Source organism: Vigna umbellata, chromosome 1 (assembly GCF_029865625.1).
Source record: "Vigna umbellata cultivar VRB3 chromosome 1, Vumbellata_1.0, whole genome shotgun sequence".
Taxonomy (NCBI): domain Eukaryota; kingdom Viridiplantae; phylum Streptophyta; class Magnoliopsida; order Fabales; family Fabaceae; genus Vigna; species Vigna umbellata.
In genome coordinates, this window is record NC_142165.1 from 108,967,343 (window position 1) to 108,988,431 (window position 21,089).

At 31.6% G+C, this 21,089-nt stretch overlaps 3 protein-coding genes across 7 annotated transcripts; 2 read left to right on the top strand and 1 right to left on the bottom strand.

Moving 5' to 3' along the window:
- Positions 1-440: 440 nt before the first annotated feature.
- Positions 441-1,406, top strand: LOC124836572 (zinc finger CCCH domain protein). The gene is made up of 3 exons (XM_047311746.2): positions 441-705; positions 862-1,008; positions 1,123-1,406. Exons 1-3 carry the CDS (start codon positions 441-443, stop codon positions 1,239-1,241), a joined length of 531 nt encoding a protein of 176 aa, XP_047167702.1. The 3' UTR covers positions 1,242-1,406.
- A 5,521-nt stretch (positions 1,407-6,927) lies between these two features.
- INT4 (inositol transporter 4) lies at positions 6,928-10,242 on the top strand. 2 transcript variants are annotated; one of them, XM_047311723.2, is made up of 6 exons: positions 6,928-7,226; positions 7,540-7,610; positions 7,693-8,028; positions 8,134-8,241; positions 8,372-8,977; positions 9,228-10,242. In XM_047311723.2, exons 1-6 carry the CDS (start codon positions 7,094-7,096, stop codon positions 9,708-9,710), a joined length of 1,737 nt encoding a protein of 578 aa, XP_047167679.1. In that variant the 5' UTR covers positions 6,928-7,093; the 3' UTR covers positions 9,711-10,242. The 2 variants fall into 2 exon arrangements, with proteins under 2 accessions (XP_047167679.1, XP_087961668.1); XM_088105542.1 differs by lacking the exon at positions 6,928-7,226 and having other exon boundaries at positions 7,294-8,028; positions 9,228-9,590; positions 9,711-10,242.
- A 1,087-nt stretch (positions 10,243-11,329) lies between these two features.
- Positions 11,330-15,411, bottom strand: LOC124836553 (uncharacterized). 4 transcript variants are annotated; one of them, XR_015783949.1, is made up of 4 exons: positions 13,897-15,411; positions 12,864-12,948; positions 12,678-12,732; positions 11,330-11,923 (listed from the first exon to the last, which is right to left on the bottom strand). XR_015783949.1 is itself a non-coding variant. In XM_047311726.2 (3 exons), the coding sequence occupies exons 1-2, from the start codon at positions 15,142-15,144 to the stop codon at positions 12,886-12,888; spliced, it is 1,311 nt and encodes a 436-aa protein (XP_047167682.1). In that variant the 5' UTR covers positions 15,145-15,411; the 3' UTR covers positions 11,330-11,923; positions 12,864-12,885. The 4 variants fall into 4 exon arrangements, 3 of the variants coding, with proteins under 3 accessions (XP_047167682.1, XP_087961669.1, XP_047167680.1); XM_047311726.2 differs by lacking the exon at positions 12,678-12,732; XM_088105543.1 differs by lacking the exon at positions 11,330-11,923 and having other exon boundaries at positions 12,470-12,732.
- Positions 15,412-21,089: the final 5,678 nt, after the last annotated feature.

The following is a 21,089-nucleotide window of genomic DNA, read 5'->3' on the forward strand; positions in this document are numbered from 1 at the left end:
CAGAATAGAAATGTTCATTACCTGCATGACGTTATTTATTTATATTTTTTATTCCTACAACACTAAATTTCATTTTATATGCTCTCTTTCATACATTTCAGTGGCTCTTCCGTTATTGAATCTGCAGTGACAGGTAAAATGTCTTCTTCCCCAATCTCTCAACCTTCATTACAACCATTAAACAAATGAAATTGTATTTTATTATCCCTTCAATTGATCCTGCAGTTGGCATCATGAGATATTCTTAATCTGTAATTAGTGTTAATCTAATTTTCTTAAAGATTGTGAAGAAAATAAAAATTATTACAAGCTCGATTCACTCTCCCAGATTCCTCGGGATTCTCCGGAAATAACGTTCCTTACATTTTGATCTCTTATAAAACGTAATATTTTTCTGTCATGAGTGATAATAAGATCTGAATTGGTTGATTAATACTTTAATGTGCAGAATGGAGAGAGAGGAAGAGAGGGAACGGCGTCGTTTGCGTGACCGACAAAGAAGGCAATCAATGACTAAAGAGCAGAGGGAACGACACCTTGCACGGCGGCGCAGAAACTACCAGCTTCGGCGGCAGAGAGCTGCAAATACTCCATTACCGCCTCTTCCTCAATCAACATCTTCTCAACCCTCCGTCACCACTGCCGGTCACCTTCCCTCTCTTCCTCCTTCCATCCCCTCACAGAACACGTTACAAATTATTCAAGGTAATTTTTACTTTTCTGAATTAAGAAAATTACACGATTATTTATATTAGGTAATTAAAAATAGTTTAAAGTAACGATGAAAATTAAATTAATAGATATTCAATATTTTAGAAATTTATCGTTAAATAGATGTATTGTCTAATTATAAAAATACAGATACGATGATGAATAATGGAGCGTCAATTCAGATGGAAGGTTTTCCCAAGCGATTAAGTATCGTGAAACGGCTTGCAAGAAACTTTGGAAATACAAAGAGTGTTATGACACTGGACAGTTATCATGTCGCACCACATTTTATATCAGGTTCAAGCAATACACAAAACAACCTTTTTATTTGTCTTTTAGTTCTTTATGTTTTTTTGGATAAAAGCATAAGTGTTTTTTGTAAGTGATTCTTGATACCTTCCCTTATTTCAGGTAACAGTGGCACGACAAACATCTTACGTTTGAATAGTGTGAAACGCCTTGCTCGATCATTGAGTTTTCCTTTGGAGAAACAGCCATCCAGAAATAACGACAATGTAACTAATAGTTAGTTTCTTGTTGGAATGAATGTAACTTTCTGTTTTCTTTTAATGTATAATGCTATTCAATTTAGACAGTGTAGAACAAAATAGGACACGGGATTATGTAGTGAATCACTCGTGCCCTTGTAATTGTACAATCAGTAGCAGGCAAATATTACATTAATTCTATTTACTATTTTCATGGCAATTTTTTATATTCGCCAAAAAAAATCATTTTTATTAGACATTCTTTGTTGGAATTTGTTGGAAGAGTTACTCTTCCAAATTGAAAACAGGAAATGTACATCATTAACCATGTTACAAAATGTTATTTTGTTTATTTGGTTTAGTTATCATGTTTACTTATAACTAATTTATGTCGTTTTATGTTTTTTTAATTTTGTTTGAATTATGTTAAAACCTTATATTTGTAATAAATTTAATTTAATTTCACTCAAACATTTACAAACACACCTTTTATATATTTCCCACGTAATTAAACAGTTTAAATACATTAATTTAATTATTACATCAAATAATAATCACAACAGTGGATCAGCTGCGGCGACAAGATTAGATTAGGAATGGCAGCAGAACAATAGTCACGTAAACATTAGGAGCAATGGAAACCTGAGGAGCAGCAGTAACCAATTAACATTAACAAACTCTAATTAATATTCAACAATAAATAATAGTATATACGATAAAACATAAATTTAAAAATATGAAGAATGTTAAATTTTGAATTCTTCCTTTACGTAAATTTTAAAATTTTCCACTAATTTTAAACTATTCAATTACTATAACTTCCATAATTTTATTTCTTTTTAAAGTTCTATCAAATAACATATTTTATCATTTGAATAATTTTCTCCAATTAGTATTTTTTAACCTTTTTTAACATGATTGAGAATCCAATTATAAGTTTAACTCTCACATCAAATACAAATGAAAAAGTTGAATATCCATAAATATATTGTCCTAAAGATTTTTATTGGAGATGGTTGAGCTCGTGTCTCAATGATATTGTATTTCTACAGTGATTTCTTTCAAAAATGATATCAAAATGATAATCTTGGTGAGTAACTCAAACATGTCCATGGATCAAAAGTATGAGTGACAAAATGGGTTGTGCCTTGTGGGCCAGCTCGCCAAAGCAAGGGTGTGCAAGGTTCGAATTTTTAACCTCCAACGTGTTTTTACTTGATCTATCTAGCTCACCAAATTGACGGGTCAAAGGTAAGTCACCTTGCTCCGACTCGTTGGCATTTTTTTTAATTAAAATTAAATTAAATATAATTTAAAAAATTAAATTTTTTATATTATATTTTTTGAAGAAGTAAATATGCAAAAAATAATATTGTAATTTAAATCATTAATACTTACAAATTAAATTTTAATTATTAGTTATGATATAGTAATTTAACATAAAAATATAATAATTATTTTAATTTATTCAATTAAAACATTAATTAATCAATTTATATAAATGAATTTAAAAAATTAAAAGAAAAGAAAAGGTACAGAAAAATTGATAAATCAATATATCAACCCATGTTACCATTTCTAGCTAGCCCATTTTTGGTGGGCCAAGGACATATTGTAGTGGGACATGTTACCATTTATAGCTAACCCATTTTTAGTAGGCCAAGAATGGATTAAGTTGACCGGTTTTGTCATCTTTAACCAAAAGTCTTTATAATGAAAGGTCCGATAAATATGTTCAGTTAATATGAATAACAACACAAATAAGGAAAATTTGTGGTAGCTTGAGGGAGAAGTGTTAATGTGATTTTTGATAATTTAAAGTGTCAGTATAAATCATATGTTTAGTAAAAATGAAAAAGATTGTTAATCTTGGTGGCTATTTTAAACGAGTCTATGTATCAAAAGGCTTTCTGACAGAAGGTAAAACAAACATGTTCCATTAAGATGAATGACGATACAATTAAGGAAAACTTGTGGTTAGTTCGAGGGAGACGTGCCAATGTGATTTTTGAAAATCTGAATGTAAGCATAAAAAAAAATATCCTCCATCAGTTACACCATATTTATTTAAATGACGTAATTATATGTAATTTATTTCTAATTATTAATATATTGTGAATAACTTTTCAATTTATTTTAATGTTACTCCCATTTTGTTTAACTCTAATTAAAAAGCAGTAGCCATAGTATTATAAAGAACTAAAAAAAGACTCTCGGTCCAGTACTATCGTACTATCTCAAACAGTAAAACTTGTACTATCTCACACATGCCAAGTACCAAGTTTTTATAACTTAATATTTACAACTTTTTTGTTTGGCCCAGTTACTTATGTGCAATGCATTAAAATAATTTATTAAAATAAGCAAACACGTCATTCTTAAAAGGAAATTAATCTTCAAAAGTCTATTAAGGATATTCTAAAGGTATAAAAGTAAAACACATCTCACAAAATTATTGTTCATGATTATTATTAATGTGATTTTTGATAATTCAAAATGTCAGTATAAATCCTACGTTTAGTAAAAATGAAAAAGATTGTTAGTCTTGGTGACTAACTTAAACGAGTTTATGTATCAAAAGCCTTTATGACAGAAGGTAAAACAAATATGTTCCGTTAAGATGAATGACGACACAATTAAGGAAAACTTATGGTTAGTTGAGGAGACGTGCCAATGTGATTTTTGAGAATCTGAATGTTAGTATAAGTCTCATGTTAAATTAAAATGAAAAAGTTAAACATTTTTATACCCTTAAACTTATTTTATTGAAAATTTGGGTTACAGATGATGTCAATTGAGATATGAATGATATTTTCTTCAAATACCTATTAATATCATAAAAGAAATTATAAAAAAATTATTCTTTTTCACAAGATTATAATCAATTTATACATAAATTAAAAAATATAAAGCAATTCTTTTGATTTTTTTTTTTTTGCAAACACAGCTATTTAGCGATCTATAGTATTTTGAGAATAATATAGGTCGTAAATAGGAAATGGATTACTTGAATTTAATGTTTAAAATATAAAATGTTGTAAAATAGATTTTACAACGGCCTTTTATTCTAAAACTCGAAAGCAGGCGTGTATAGCGAGATATGAAAAGAGAAAGAGCCATCGATTCTGTTGCAATGGGTAGGGATGAGCTAAAATCAAGGAAGGAATGGTGGCAAATTTTGGTGAACATTTTGAAGAGTGAAAGTGGAGCAGAGAGACAAGACGACATTGTTGTATCCGAAACTTACTTTTCAGCCCTCAGAATTAAGTATCCAACCAAACATCCTCAACCGACAAAACACAGAGGATCTCAACAGTGCGCGTTTGGTTTCTCATTCAATCTGAGAGATCGCGTCAAAACAGAAGAAGACGTGGCTTTCAGATCAGAAGATCTTCTGATTAATTTATGCATCTCCTTTCATCTCTTCCAACGATCACCATGCCGTTAGTTTCATTGTTATACAATATGGAACTGCGTTGCAGGAAACGTCATTAATTCTCATCGCGGATACACAATGCACACTGCCTAAGAAATTCAGCGAGGTAAAATATATGATTCTTCATTTTCTTTTTCAATTTAATTTTTATTTAGAAAAAAGAAATTGATGTAATCAGGTTATTTTTATTAATACTATACTAACTATCATCTTAAACATATATAATGTTAGCATCTGGTTTGTTAAATCATTCACGAATGTTTAATCTTATAAACCAAATGTATACTTTCAGGGTAGGAACGAGAGTTGTATACTTTGAGTACAAGAACGAGAATTTTGTTAGAAATTTCACGTTAACTAGATATAACAAAGTTACAATATTAACTATAAATTTTAATTTTTAAATTAATTTTACAAAATTGAGTTAAACTTAAAATTTATTTTTATATAAAAAACATTTAAAAATAAAAATATATTTAAAATTTTCTTAACCTAATTAATTGATATAAAATTATTCAGACAATTATCCTTGCTTAGTTACCACTTTTTCAAATTATAGTTTATATTTGAAATAATTTATTTCATCTCTCATCTTATCAGAAAACAAGCATCACCCCTTTTTTACAAAAATAAAAATCATAGTAAAAAACTGTTGTTATTAAGTATTCAATGTAAATATTATCTTTTTCAAGATCAAATTTTAAAAAATAAATTATAATTTATTTAAATATCTAATAATAATTAAATAAAGGTCACATAATTATATATAAAAATAAAAATGTTAAATATGTGTGTTAGAAATAAGTTACGAAATTAAAAATTAAATAAACTTAATATAAATTTTTTAGATTAGATAACGTGATTTATTCTTAAAACACGAAGGAGGATGGAACATGAATATATATATCCATGAAAACAAGTTCATTTATAATGTCTAACTGATATGCTATACTATTATATATTGTCTCTGACATGTTACAATTACAAATAAAATTTAATTTAATAAGAAATCGTTATCGATATTAAAATCATAATTATAAGAAAAACAATTGAATTACATCTACCAATTTATAATTAATTAATTAACATAGAAAAATAACATAAACCAACAAGTTTAACAGTTTGAGCATACTACTAAAATTATATAATACTTGTTGCTTAAGTAGTACTTCTAACAAGACTTGGCATAGGAAGAATATGATGATTTTATTGAAGACAGATGCTAAACTTATATACATACATTCCTAGAAAACTATTTAAAAAACAACAATACGAATACTGATTTAAAATGATTTCTATAATCATACTAACTTAATTCTCTTCATTGGCTGTGATTTGTTGGACAAATCCGTGTCTATTTCTGTTAGCACATCTTCATAATTATTTCTGATATTAGTATGGAATATATTTTATAATTATATCTGATATCAGTATTAAATTGCAGGATTACGGATCACCTCATCAACTTCTCTACAATATATTTAATTATATTGTGTTTAAATATGTTTTGAAATTAAGGATTTTGAATGTTTTGATAGGTAAATAATTAATACACTGGTAATAACGTGATCAATAACATATTAAATTACATTTATAGATTAAGATAGTAGAATGTACAACAAAAAATCATTTAGGAGGAAAGCATACAAATAGTACACATACGAGGGAACACAAAAAATCTTACTTTATATTATAAATATACATTGTTGACAAATTTCAAAATAGAGAAGAATAATTTGATTTTCTGACTTTTGAGTTATCTTTTCTCAGTGACTTTTTTAATCATAAGAATATTTTCAGTGAAGAAATCGTCAGAAATTGATCAAGGCTACATAAAGAAGAACGTAAATTAAATGCAAATCTTATTTTGAATAAGATGGTACAGTTTCATTAAAAAAATGGCATAAAAGCTTCTGAACATCTCGTCATTTTCATTTTATGAAGTAAACAATCTTTACAAACAATGAATGAAACTCATTCCTTATTTTTCATACTAAAATAGGTCAAAATACTTAATTAATACACTTATTTTCTTTCTGGCCTCGTAAGTTTACTTTGCATTATTTATTTTCTGCGACATTATATAATATTTCTTCATATCCCAGGTGAAGTGGATTTACCTGCGACTCTCTTCGTCACGTCCCAGGTATATATATTTCTAAACATACCTTCACAACAATTTTTTTTTTCTTAAAAAATTCAATCAAGTTAACTAGTTCGAGAGTGATTGACATATAGTATCTAGATAAAATGACCTTTTAAAATGTGTATGATATTACTTAGTTTAACTTTTGGCTATTATAAAAGAATTTGAAGAACATTCTATGAGAGAAATGGAAGAGATTTTCTTGATAGTTGCAAGAGCATTTGAAATGTTTTGTGAGCTTTTCACCATTTTTTTATGAAAGGTGAAATTTATTGTCTAAGAAATAAATAATGGGCCATTGAAGGTGTTAGAATGGGAGGGGTTGAGCACGGTGGAAGCAATGTGGAATTCAGAGAATGTTGGAACAGAGCAAGAGGTTCACCATACATTATGCGCCTTGCTTTATCAGCAGGCATTGGAGGTCTTCTATTTGGCTATGACACAGGTAATTCTGTTGGAAGTCCCACATCGACTAGAGATAAGGCCAAATTTATAATATATAAGTGAGGTGCAAACCTCACCTTACAAGCCGGTTTTGTGGGGTTGAGTTAGGCTTAAAAACCCACTTTCTAATATGGTATCAGAGCCATGGTTAGTGCCTATCCTAGCGAGTTCTAAGTGGTTGAGTTAGGCTTAAAAACCCACTTTCTAATAAATTCCTTCATCAAAAAACTTTTCAATTTGCCTAAACAAGTTCCTTTCTTTCTTCTATAACATCATATCTTCAAGATTATTTTACTGAATCCTCACACGTGTAGGTGTCATCTCTGGAGCTCTGTTGTACATCCGAGACTACTTTGAAGAAGTTGACAAGAAAACATGGCTACAGGTGAATTCTGCGAAGAAGGGATGTGCTGTCACCCTCCATTTCTAGATGATTGACTTAATGTTCTATTTTATTGCTGTTGCAGGAAACGATTGTAAGCATGGCTGTCGCAGGAGCCATCATTGGTGCTGCATTTGGAGGATGGATAAATGACAAATTTGGGAGAAAAAAGTCGATTATAGTATCTGATGTTTTGTTCTTTCTCGGTGCAATAGTTATGGCTTTTGCACCGTTTCCGTTGATCCTCATTATTGGGAGAATCTTAGTTGGTTTGGGAGTTGGTATGGCATCCATGACTGCACCTCTGTACATCTCAGAAGCTTCTCCTCATAACATCAGAGGAGCTCTAGTCTGTGTCAATGGTCTGCTTCTCACAGGAGGACAATTTCTGTCTTACCTTATCAATTTGGCATTCACCAAGGTAAACATATAGGAACTGAACTGAAGTGTAAAACTTTTGGATAACGTTGTCAGATCAGAGGGTTGTTTTCTTTTTTTTCTTAATGGTCAATTTGATGCGTTTCAGGTACCTGGAACCTGGCGATGGATGCTTGGGGTGGCAGGAATTCCTGCTGTGCTTCAGTTTGTATTAATGTTGTCTCTCCCTGAGTCACCCAGATGGCTCTACCGTCAGGTATTGCAAATCTTCCTGCCAATCCAATCCAGATTGAAATTTTTGTGCATTAATTGTTTGTGAAATTGCTTACATGTGTTTATTGTTCAATAGCATAAACTCAGTGATTGGCATCCATTTGGTATTTCAGGGGAAGGAAGAGGAGGCAAGGAACATCCTGTTGAGAATCTATCGGCAAGACGAAATTGAAGAAGAGATGAGATCAATGCAAGAGTCTGTTCAAGCTGAGAAGGAGGAACACTCGAATGGCCAGAAGAATTTGGCAAAAAGATTGAAGGATGCTTTTAGCAATGATGTAGTTCGAAGAGGTCTATATGCTGGCATCACTGTTCAAGTTGCTCAGCAGTTTGTGGGCATTAACACACTCATGTATTACAGTCCAACCATTGTTCAGTTCGCTGGAATTGCATCTAACTCAACAGCTCTTGCACTTTCTCTCATTACATCAGGTCTCAATGCTGTTGGCACTGTCATGAGTATGGCATTCATCGATAGATATGGAAGGAGAAGACTTATGCTCATTTCCCTGGTTGGAATCATTGTTTGCCTCGTCGTTTCAAGTGCTGTCTTTTTCCAGGCAGCTAAACATGCCCCTGCAGTTAGTGACCAAGACACCCTCAGTTTTGGAACCAACTCTACATGCCAGCCTTATATAAATGCTCCTAAATTCCCTTCCTGGAACTGCATGCAATGTTTGCATGAAGACTGTGCCTTCTGTGCCAACAGCGACAACGAAGTAGGTTCTTCCAACTTCCTCGTATCACATGCTAACACTGTTAGGCCACTCCCATAACTAATTACCTCACAACAAGACCCTCAACTTGCATGTTCTTGTAAATCAGAATCTATTACATAATTCAGGACAATTATGATCTAACAAATCAGAATATCTAATAATTTCTTCCCAAATGTGTATTAATTAAGCTGAACATCATGCAACCTTGTTTAACCAAAGCTGTGTCTGTCTGTCTGTATTTGTTGTACAGTATCATCCAGGTGCATGCCTGTCTGCAGAAAAGAGTGTAAGAGGAGAGTGCCGTGCAGAGAAACGAGTATGGTTTTCTAAGGGATGTCCAAGCAAAATTGGAATCTTAGCTGTAGCAGTGCTGGGATTGTATATTCTAGCATACTCTCCAGGAATGGGAACAGTGCCTTGGGTTCTGAATTCAGAGATATACCCTTTGAGATACAGAGGTTTAGGTGGAGGTATAGCTGCAGTTTCCAACTGGTGTGCTAATCTTATTGTGAGTGAGTCATTCTTAAGCATGACTGAGACTCTTGGTGCAGCCGGCACATTCCTACTTTTTGCTGGGTTCTCCGTCATTGCATTGATAGCAATCTATGCATTAGTGCCTGAAACCAAAGGCCTTCAGTTTGAGGAAGTGGAGAAGTTGCTTCAAGAAGGCTTCAAACCCTTCCCGTTTAACAAGAAAAAGAAGGACATCAAAGAAAAAGTTGAAGATGAGTAGTTGCCATGTAAGAGTAGCTTTAATGATATGGAGGACATCACAATAAAAGGTGCTTCTCTTCTTGCCTCCTCAAATAATTAATGAAATGGCATTTAATTCATCTTGGAAATCTCTACAAGAGTGGGTAGCTTCACTTGGCAATTATGCTATTGCCTTTGTTACATGCCTCAGATTGCTCACCCAAATTTTCTTTGGGAGCCCCACAACCCAGGTCCCTGTAAAACTTTGTGAACGTAGTTCAATTAGGACTATTTTTGTTAGCCGCTTAGTTCTAACATTCATTGTTTCATTACATTCAGAATTAGGAAACTCACAAACAAATCATGTTTGAAAAACTAAACAGTGTACTAAAGATTTTTTCTTTGTCGGTTCGGTGAGTACATATTATCTCTTGTAATCTACTATGTTCTTAATTAAAAAAATAATAAAATATTTATTATTTACATTAATCACAATATTAATTTATACTAATCATAAAATCTTATATTTCTTAAAATTTAGAAACAAATAAAAAATGTAAGAAAAAAATTAACACCAGCCTTATTAATGAAAAAAATTAAATAGTTAAAATTTAATTGAAAAAGGTAAAAAAAAATTCTTAATAGACAAAAAATTTAATAAAAACAATTAAAAATATTAATTTATGATAAACTTCAAGCTTAACTGAACTTTAAACATTTTATTTATTCTTAATATAAAAGACGTATTTTATGTTTTCATATTTTATTTACGCTTAATATAAGATTTAAATTCTAAATATGAAAAACTAAATTAACTCAAATTTTTAAAAAAGAACTAATTTCAATTTTTAAAAAGATATAAACATATTTAACCCTTAATATAAAATACGTATTTTATGTTTTTATATTTTCAAGAAAATAAATTTAAAAAGTGATTTATAATTTATTGTAAATGAAATGAATATTAAAAGATAATACACGAGAATGATTTAAATTGATATGTAAAGATTAAAAATAACACTTTAAAAACAATAGTAATTTAAAAATAGTAAGCTTAATTATTTTAATATAAATAGTTTTGTTACAAATTAATTTTATTATTTTAAAAACATATCATTTATATAGAAACTATTTTTTTAGAATTTTTTATCTTTTTTTTTAAATTTCTTCAAAGTTTGATTGAATATCTGAGATGATAAGATTAAACTTTACAACAAACACTTTCTTTAATTTGGACTTGGACTGATTAATTTTTCCATTCTTATAAATCATCACATCAATGCACGATTTCAGTTTGACTTAGTTTTTAGTAAAAATCACTACATCCAATCACGACTTTATAAATACTTTTAAGTTATCACATCTAATAACGTCTTTAATTCAACTTAATTTCTTTTACAGACATCCATTGATAACTTTAACTGAAATTATTTTCAAAGAAGTTATTACATTCAATAACAATGTTAATTGAAATTATTTTCAAAAAAATTGTCATACCTAATTACGTAACTTATTTCTAAAGAAGTTGTCGATATTTATAACGACTTAGCTTTAGAAAGAATAGACTAACGTGACAACTTCACCTTAATAAATTTTTTTTATTAAGTACATGATTAAGTAAAAATAATTTAACTTGGATTTGAGCCCTACAACTTCATATTGACGAAGATGTCATCTATCATTTTCACCACTTGATTTTCAAATGTCACAATTTATCGGAAATAAAATCGTACATACGAGGCACGCTTTAGGTAAAAAAGACACCCAAAAGCGAGATATAAAAGCAAATTAACCCATTTAGTAAAAAAACGAATAGCCTAGCATGGAAGAACTAAGAAGCGAACAGTAACCCATGCTTTTGCGTAAGAGAAAACACTGGCCCTCACCAAAACAACCTTACCTTCGGATGCAAGCATCAACCTAATGCGTACAAATCCTACGGTTATGAGTGAACTAAAGACCGGAACACCGACAGCGGATTAATTCGAAACTGTTACCTGCTGTGACAGCTAATTGATGATTATTAATTTATTATAGGCGAGAAGAATGAAGATGATTTGAAAAGGAAGAAAAAAATAAGATGGTATTTGAGGAAAAATGGTACCACAGGTATGAGTAGTCGCAGTCTGTGGGGTTGGCCTGCATGCTGAAGGTGGGACACTGATTTGCCACCCAGATGCTACTTCATACCACACCGCACATGAAAGCATGAAACTGGAGGACTTTACAACAAGGAGAAGCAGCTTCACGGACCTACAACATCACATTACACACCGATCATCATCCTCCAAATGAACTTTATCTCATCTTAAATTCACATTATTTCACAACCACCAAACGTTTCTCTCTACATGGCTATAACGCACCAAGACATTAGCGACAATCTAAACACCCACTAAGCAACTTCGAAAACAAAAAGATAAACGTAATGCCTTTCTTAATTTAATTTATCAAGACTAGTAGTGCCTTTACTCGAACGGATATATCTTATTCGTAACGTCATAAAGAAAAGGTGCAGTATGTACTTTTCTGGGTTTTGCCAGTCAGCATGCAAGACAAAAAATCCACGCAATAACATGTCAATCTTATGAAGAGAAGATAAAGTGTGTACTTTTTTCATATTTGCAGGTAAGCAAGCATGAAATCAAGAAGTTCAAGCTACCAGAAAGTCATTCGGTTAAAAGTATATCCCTGTTGGCCGGTGAAAGTGACTCACAAAGGGTATTCAGTGGAAACCGATGAAGGTGATTAATGGCCTATGGCTTGTACAATACATTTAAATGCGCCAGACTAACCAAATTTAAAGTTAAAACTCCATGTTCACCAAGATAAAATATGTACAAACTAACAAACACATTCCAAGTGGCAGCGTAACACCACCTCTGTATTTTCACTACAAGACAGGCAAAAACACAAAAAACTGAGCTAGCCTTTTCTACAAAAACTGAATTTTTCAAAACAAAAAGAAATCGGAAAAAAAGGCTAATCAAACAGAAACTAAGACAACCTCTGGAAACTGGAAACATTACAGATTGGACACGGGGAAGCAAAATCACCAAAGCCTGGATTAAATCATCAAAGGGTGAGCCTACTGCTGTGCTGGCAAGTTTCTAACTTGGATCCACACTGTACAAAGTTACAAACCAAAAAATATATATATTATGTACAACAACCGCTTACATTATATAATTACCTTCCTATATATAAACTACTCTCTAGGGACTTGAACAGGATGCTTCATGTCTTGATTCTCTTAAATATCCAAGGAGTGTCTCAGCCTGAAAAACCAACAAGAAACTTTAATAAACAAAGTAATCAAACGAGAAAAATTACAGTCCCTGAGGGGGCAAACAACAGAGGAAGAAGGCAAGTTTCTTTAATAAAAATTGTTTTGTCTTTAACCCAACACTATGTATATCTAATGCTGGTGAAGTCTGCAAAATGCAAAATCCACACTGTAAGCACCTAAAACCTTAAGCCCACACACAAAGGCGTCTATAAATAGAAAAAAAAAATTGCCTAGTAAGGCTAACAGTCCGTTTACTTTGTTTATGGATGAAAGGGTTGCATATGGACCTTGTATGTTACTTGCGGTTAACCTGTTCATCAGGGAGAACTGGAAGGATACATTGCAACATTTTCTGTGGAAAGCACATATTTTACATCACTTCCCTCCCTTATAGGGAATATAGAATAGCCGCCAATTCACATACCCCTTATATAAATGTTTCAAATAAATCTATGCTTAGATAGAGGGTAATAAAATCATTTAACACACCACTTTAGTGGTTGATCAAACCAAACAGAAGAGGAGGCTCACTTCTATCTAGCATTGCACGATACCAAACAAAGGAAATGATGACTGCACACCCCTACTCCGTCCCTCTACAATTTTCACCCCTTCCCTTTCCTTTTTTGACGCCAACAGCATGAATCAAGAGTTCATACATGATTAATTCAACTCTTCATAGTACCCTTTACGATCATCACATTGTGTGAAACCAACTCCTCTACTAGACCTTTATTAATATGGGTTCTGAAACCAATAACTAATCATACTATAAAAAAAATTGCAGAATTTTAGGGATGTTCAGGTATGTATATGCTTTCACAAGCAAATCTATTCTTATCTTTATTCAGTTAAAACATCACAACAATTAAACATAACTGAAAAACAACAATACACGGTGGGAGAGAAGGATATAGGAAGCAACAAACAAACATACCTTGTGCTTAGCTCGAACAGAGCCGTTCTGAGAAAGAGCAACGAGAGGAGGAATCCCGCCCTCTCTCACAAGCAAGCCTCTGTTATTAACACTGTGAGCACAGAGCTGAACAAGAGTCAGAACAGCGAACTCCTTCCCCTTCACCGACCCATCTTCGATCGCCTCCACAAGCGCAGCAATACCACCTTCTTCCACGATCGCCTCTTTTCCCTCCTCAATCCCCGCCAAGCTGTTTAGCACCACCATCGCCTTGTCCGCCATCCCGCTCCCTTCCTCCGCCACCAGCTCCACCAGCGGCTTCACTGCCCCCGCGCTCACCGCCCTCTCTTTGTTCTGCCGCACCGAGCACAGCTTATACAGCGTCGTCAGTGCGTCCTTCTTCCCTCTGTGGGAGCCATTCAGTAGCAGCGAAACCAGCGGCGGTATCGCCCCGCAAGCACCGATCGAGATCTTGTTCTCCTCCACCAAGGCAAGACTCATCAGCGCGCAAGCCGCGTTCTGCTTCGAAGTCTCCGTCCCTGTTTTAAGCGCGTAAATCAGCGACTTCACCGCACCGGCATTCGTTATCAGCGCCTTGTTCTCCTCCAGAAGAGACAGATTCAGCAACGCCGTGACCGCGTGCTCCTGCGTCCACGGATCGCTGCACCGGAGCAACGGAACCAGAGCAGGCACCGCACCGGACTCGCCAATCAGAGCGCGGTTGTCCGCTCTGTTCTTCGCCAAGAGCCTCAGCTTCGCCGCCGCCGATCGCTTCACCGCCACCGACGGAGAATGCAGTCCGTCGACGCAGATCTTCACCGTGGGCTGAAGATCCTCCGGCGAGATACTCTCGATTATCTCCGTGGAGAAACTCTCCCGTTGGAGAAACCCTAGGCAAGGCTCCGGCTCAGGTTCGGGCTCGCGATCCCCGTCAACTGCAGGTTCGTAGGAGGAGACGGTGGCGAGCCTCTGGAGCTCTCCAGAGATATCGCTGCTGCAGGCAGAGAAATCGCTCAAAGCTTGAGAGAGCTCGAGAAGTTGCTCCTCCGTAACGGAAGATTTAACTGACTTTGAGTTTCGCGAGGCGAGTTCCATGAGCGAATCGGTTAGGCTATCGGAGACGCACGTGGCGTGGTCGCGTCGGAATAATTTGGAGCGCACGGTTCGCATGGACTTGCCGATGCTTCTGTGAGCTTTGTCGGAAACGGAGGAATGATTATGAGTAGCTTGATCGGAAGTGGAATGCGAATCATTCTCCGCAGAAACCATTGTCGGTGGCAGAATGATAATTGATTGTGCTCTTCTTCTCAATACTACAACTGATTTTCCTTCATTTCCTCACTGGGAAAGTGTGGCAAATTGCATTAATGATATCACCCAAACCAATTATTTATTTCAAAATTAATTAATCAAGAAATTAAAAGCCTGGTTTTCGCTGTGGGTTCGTTCTATCCTATCCTACAATCATCACAACGCCGTTCAGATTTGTGTTGCCACCCGAAGAACCACGTGCTGCTGTTTCCACATATCGCTTTCCGCACGCTCATTATTCATCTATTATCGATAAATGCTGACCAATAAAATACTCCTATTTTCACCCTATTTTTAAATAATATTTACGTAAACTAATAAAAAATTATATTTCAAACTTCCTAACCAAACGTCTAAAAACATCGGTCAGTTTTCAGTAACCTTTGTCAAAGTAGCGTTTATTGGTCTCACAGGTCGAAAATGACCCTTCCACACTCTAGTTTATAGTAACATTATTTGTCAGGCTAATTGTCTTAAAATAAAAAATAAAAAAATTATCTTCTAAATTTATATTAATTTAAATGGAAACTCGATCATCGATCAAATTCATGTTAATTATTAATGTGTTATATGAAGTGTACTCAGAGGGGATGGTGATAGATCAAGATATCCGATAGACCGTATTAAGTATGATTAAATTTCAAGTACATATTAACGGTTAATTAATGAATCGTCGAATATAAATATATGATATTAATGATTATTATATATGATATTATTGTTCAAAAATAATAGTTCGAGAACTTAAAAGAAATAAACAACTACTTTATAATTCACTTTAATAATATATTAATATTTGAAATCAATATATAGAAGATATTATAATTAAAGTATTAATATATTAGTGTATACTCTTTATTTGAATGGTTTTAACTAATAACTCATTTATTGTTTTACCCTATATTTTAGTTTCATTAAAAGATATCCATACATAGTTCATTTAATTAAAAGATGTATTAGAAAGAATGTAGGTTTGCATTAAGCATTAATTGATTAGTGGTGAGTGGCGTTAGTTTTAAAATGTGCTGAACAAAAGAAAGCAGAAATATTAAATTGGATATGATGTTTCAGCTGGGTGCACTAATAGCTAACAGATTTTGTTTGGTCGGGTTAGGTGGGGGTTGGTATTTTTTATTATTATTAGTAGTAATATGTTGTATCAGAGTGGTGGGTAGTTTTCTAGACAAAATTAATAATCATTGATCTTGATTTTTAATTTATATTAGTTTTTATATTAATATTTATGTTTAAAAGTCCAAGTAGGGTGTTCTTTTTTTTATGTTTTACTTTGTGTTAATTATTCATTGGTGTAATACTGTTATAAAATGAAAAATATAAGAATTAAAACATAAAAAAAGATAGACTTTTGGAATTTTTTTGGGTTAAATATGCTTTTAGTCCCTAAACTATTAGCCGTTTCTGGTTTTCGTCCCTATTTCAAAGTAAGGTACAATTTGGTCATCGTTCTTTTCGAAACGTTCATTTTAGTCTTCGAAAACTAAACATTGTTTAAAAATTTGGTCCTCATTTAGCAACAAAACGAGGACTAAAACCAAAATTCCGAGGACTAAAACGAACGTTTCGAAAAAAATGAGGACCAAATTGTACCTTACTTTGAAAGAGGAACGAAAACCAAAAACGACCAATAGTTTAAGGAGTAAAAACATATTTAATCCAATTTTTTTTTGCACTACATGGAGAATTAATATATTCTAACATCACATAGAGTCTAGATTTAGTGGGTAAGAGAGATCTTATAGGAATCTTATATAAAGTCAAACATTATGAGTTGTACACAACCCTAACAGCAGTCATATATATATGGGTCTTCCCTTTTTCTTCTTTTTGTCTTTTAAGATTTATTTATTATACATAAAGACTAAATAAATGGAAGTCTAATTATATTTCGATTTGAGCACGAAAGAATGTCAATTGATGAAAATAAAATTATGATTAGATGAGAAGCAAATTGAGTGTGCAAGATCGTCTTTTCGATAAAGGGCTAAGTTCGTTGTCGATCGGGATGTGTGTATATATATATATATATATATATATTAATGACGTTTTCTTTAATTTGAGAGAAAAAGTAAATAAATTCTTATAACTTTTACAAGTAAGTTCTAACTAAAAAAATAGTAAAATTTTAATTTAAAAGTAATGAAACATAATAAGCTATTAAATATAATAATAGTATATCTATCCCACTCTTTTTAGATCACAAAAGTAACAAAAAGAAAGCCCAAGACCAAGGCCCTCTTGGATATACGGGTTTTCTTCTTGCGGCCCATGATTGCTAATTGCACCTTCGTGTTAACGGAAAAAAATAAAAAAAAAATATCCTCCATCAGTTACACCATATTTATTTAAATCACGTAATTATATGTAATTTATTTCTAATTATTAATATATTTGGTGAATAACTTTTCAATTTATTTTAATGTTACTCCCATTTTGTTTAACTCTAATTAAAAAACAGTAGCCATAGTATTATAAAGAACTAAAAAAAGACTCTGGGTCCAGTACTATCGTACTATCTCAAACAGTAAAACTTGTACTATCTCACACATGCCAAGTACCAAGTTTTTATAACTTAATATTTACAACTCTTTTTTGTTTGGCCCAGTTACTTATGTGCAATGCATTAAAATAATTTATTAAAATAAGCAAACACGTCATTCTTAAAAGGAAATTAATCTTCAAAAGTCTATTAAGGATATTTTAAATGTATAAAAGTAAAACACATCTCACAAAATTATTCTTCATGATTATTATCATTTATACAATATATTTAACCTAAAATATAAATCGCACATGAAATTATGTTTAAAGAGAACCTACATATATTAATACCATATATAGACGGTGGAGAAAAACAACATATTTTTGCAATGATAAATAATGGAAGAGAGCAACAAAGGCAATAATAATGAAATTGATGTGAATAAAAAGAATCACTATAACAATATTTCAGTTTGTTTATCAAATCAGAGTGAAGTATGATGAAAACATGAAAATGAACTACAAATACAAAAATGTTAAGTGTATTGAATCTAGGGTCAAACAACTTTCACAAACATGTCTTCACATTTTTATTCCAAAATCGTTCAGGTGGTTGTTTCCATCATTTGTCCACTTTTCCTTCATCCTTTCTTCAAACCGATCGGAAATACTTATCAATGGTATCTAATGTTTAAGTCAATAAACAATCTATACAGATCAAAGCAGAGTCTTAAATTCACAATAAATATAATTATTTTCTCTTACATTTGTTCTCTATTTATAGTTTTTTATATGGACCTAAGATTAGTGAAATTTTAATTATGGCCCAAACTTAATCCATTACACTAATTGGTACTTATTTTTAACTTTAATTCTCAGTGTTTTTTAAGAAATATTCGCTCCCGAGATCACCCGTCCAATCATAACCGATTAGCCTTTGTATTTGTTTTTGCTTTGAATTGGATATTTTAACGCTATTTTTTATCTTTGAGACCGTCTGATCATATTGAGTAATACAAAAAAAAAAGATATTCTTACTCGTTTGATATGCTCATAACAACTACATTTAAAAACAATAATAAAGCCACTTTTAGTTATACGAAGATATGTTGACCAATTGTTACATATTTGGTGTTATTTTATTTAATTAGTGCCATGACGTTGTGTAAAAACAAAAAACTAATTGTATAGTTGGGATAGAAATGAAAATAATATAAATGAATGATTAATGTATGCTTTATTTTATAGAGTTGTTGATAAAATTTGTTAAAATATATTTAAAATGTGTGAAAACCGTACACCACAAATGACTTCCTCATTATCTGATTTCACGTGTGAGATATTCATTCATACATAATATACATACAGTGAGGAATATTAGAAAAACGACAGCGTCAAGACGAGTGGCAAAAACGTGTACCCAAAAACGACAAGGTCAACCACTTTGACTGAGTTTTGATACCAATTTAAATTGGATAACGATCACTGACTCGCTCACTCTTGCCAAAATATCAAATTCAATCTTTCAGAGTCGAAAGTAATTTAAATATTATTATCATTTTGTTTTTAAAAATTGTTTTAGAAGGTAAAAATAAAAAGAATATTTAAATTATGCTTTATCTCAATTTATAAATGATATTAAATATGATAAAAATATAAGTAACTACAATTATTTAATTTCAATTGCTTCTCCGACTCATTCTTAAGAAGTGGCTTTTGCTAATGACAACTTAACTTTTTATTGTGCTTGTTTCTTCTTTTGAAAAATGCAAATTAATTATTTGAATTCAGACTTCAAACTTAAGCAAAGGGAATAATGTTCCTACTTTTCAACAAAATAATCATATTAGATTGCTAATTTAAACATTAATAAAAGTAATAATATTATCATACCAAAGTATTTGACATTTAAATAATATTTCAGTGCCTTGGCATCCGCACATTTAAAGAACCCAATTCCCAATTCCTCAGGTAACTAACAATACATCACCTAAAAAAACATTAAATGTATATTTCAAAACTTAAAATAATGATTAAGATATTTACCTAACTAGTGTTTTGTTTTATATATAAAACAAATGTTGCCCACTCAATGATAATTCCTAAAAGGACCTTTAATTAAAAAAAAAAAAAGTTCAGTTTTACCGTAAAACTAGATGTTGAGTAAATCAGCAATTTTCGCCAGTAAATTTAAATTTATTTCTATATTTAAATTTATAGTTTAATCTTAATAAAAGGTATTTTAGAAATTAATTATCTACATATTAAGAGTTGTTTTCGCACTTAAAAAAAATCCCAAACTACTCCAACTTTTTTTGTTTCCATCCATAGAGTTTTTTTTATCTGTTGAGCATTTGTTTCAATCATCATTATCCTCGTAATTTATATAATTTCTAAAATATTTATCATTATAAATTTTAATTTTTTAAATAAATATTTGTTTTGATATTTTTTTATTAGGCTAGTTAAAGCACTGATAATTAATAAAATGGTACGTTTTTCTCCTTTCACGAGTTAAATGCATAATACTTTTTAGTTTAATTTTCAGGCGGCGAAAAGATTCCTACACTATCAATAAACTAAACTTTATTTAGAAAATTATAATATACAGTCGAATTACTCGATGCAGAATCTCTTACGTTATTAGTGAGTTTTACTTTTTTTTAAAAAAAATTCAATTACTTGTTAATTTTCACAAATGATTTTCTCCATTGCATTCTCAACTAACTGGAGCTAATACGTATTTATTGAACAGTAGTAGCAATTATCTACTTTATATACATACTATTCATGTTTTTATTTGAAAATGTTTTTTTAACAATTTCTTATAAAAATACGTGATAATTTGTGATTGGTTCGTTCAAATTTATATACTAATAAAAAATTATTAAAAAAAGTTGTTAACATACTATAGTTTTTTTTTTTTATTGTGATGTATAAACTTGTAGAAAAAAAATCATATGTAAGAAAGATCCTTGAAAAAAATTAGGCCTTATCATTTTGGTGTAACGTTTCACGTAAAAAAGACAATTTTTAAAATTTTCTAAAGTTTAATCAAGAGTTGATTATAAGAATTAAATTTGAAAAATTTTAAAAACATAAAAAAAATTAAAGACTGTATAATAATATAACCGTTAAATAAGTTACAAGTCGTGCAATCAACAAACCTTTCAATTCTACATTAAATGATCGGTGAATCAAACTATAGATAAAATTAGCGTTGAAAATATAAATGAGAATATTACTCTTTAGATCGTAATTAGACTAATACTATTGAGAATATGATCTTAAAATCTATAAAATAAACCATAAAGCGAAACATTTTGAGAACTTTTAAAATTAATTAAAGAAAATAAAAGGTACATAAATCTTGAGGTTGAGAATATACGGAGTCACGTCGTGCA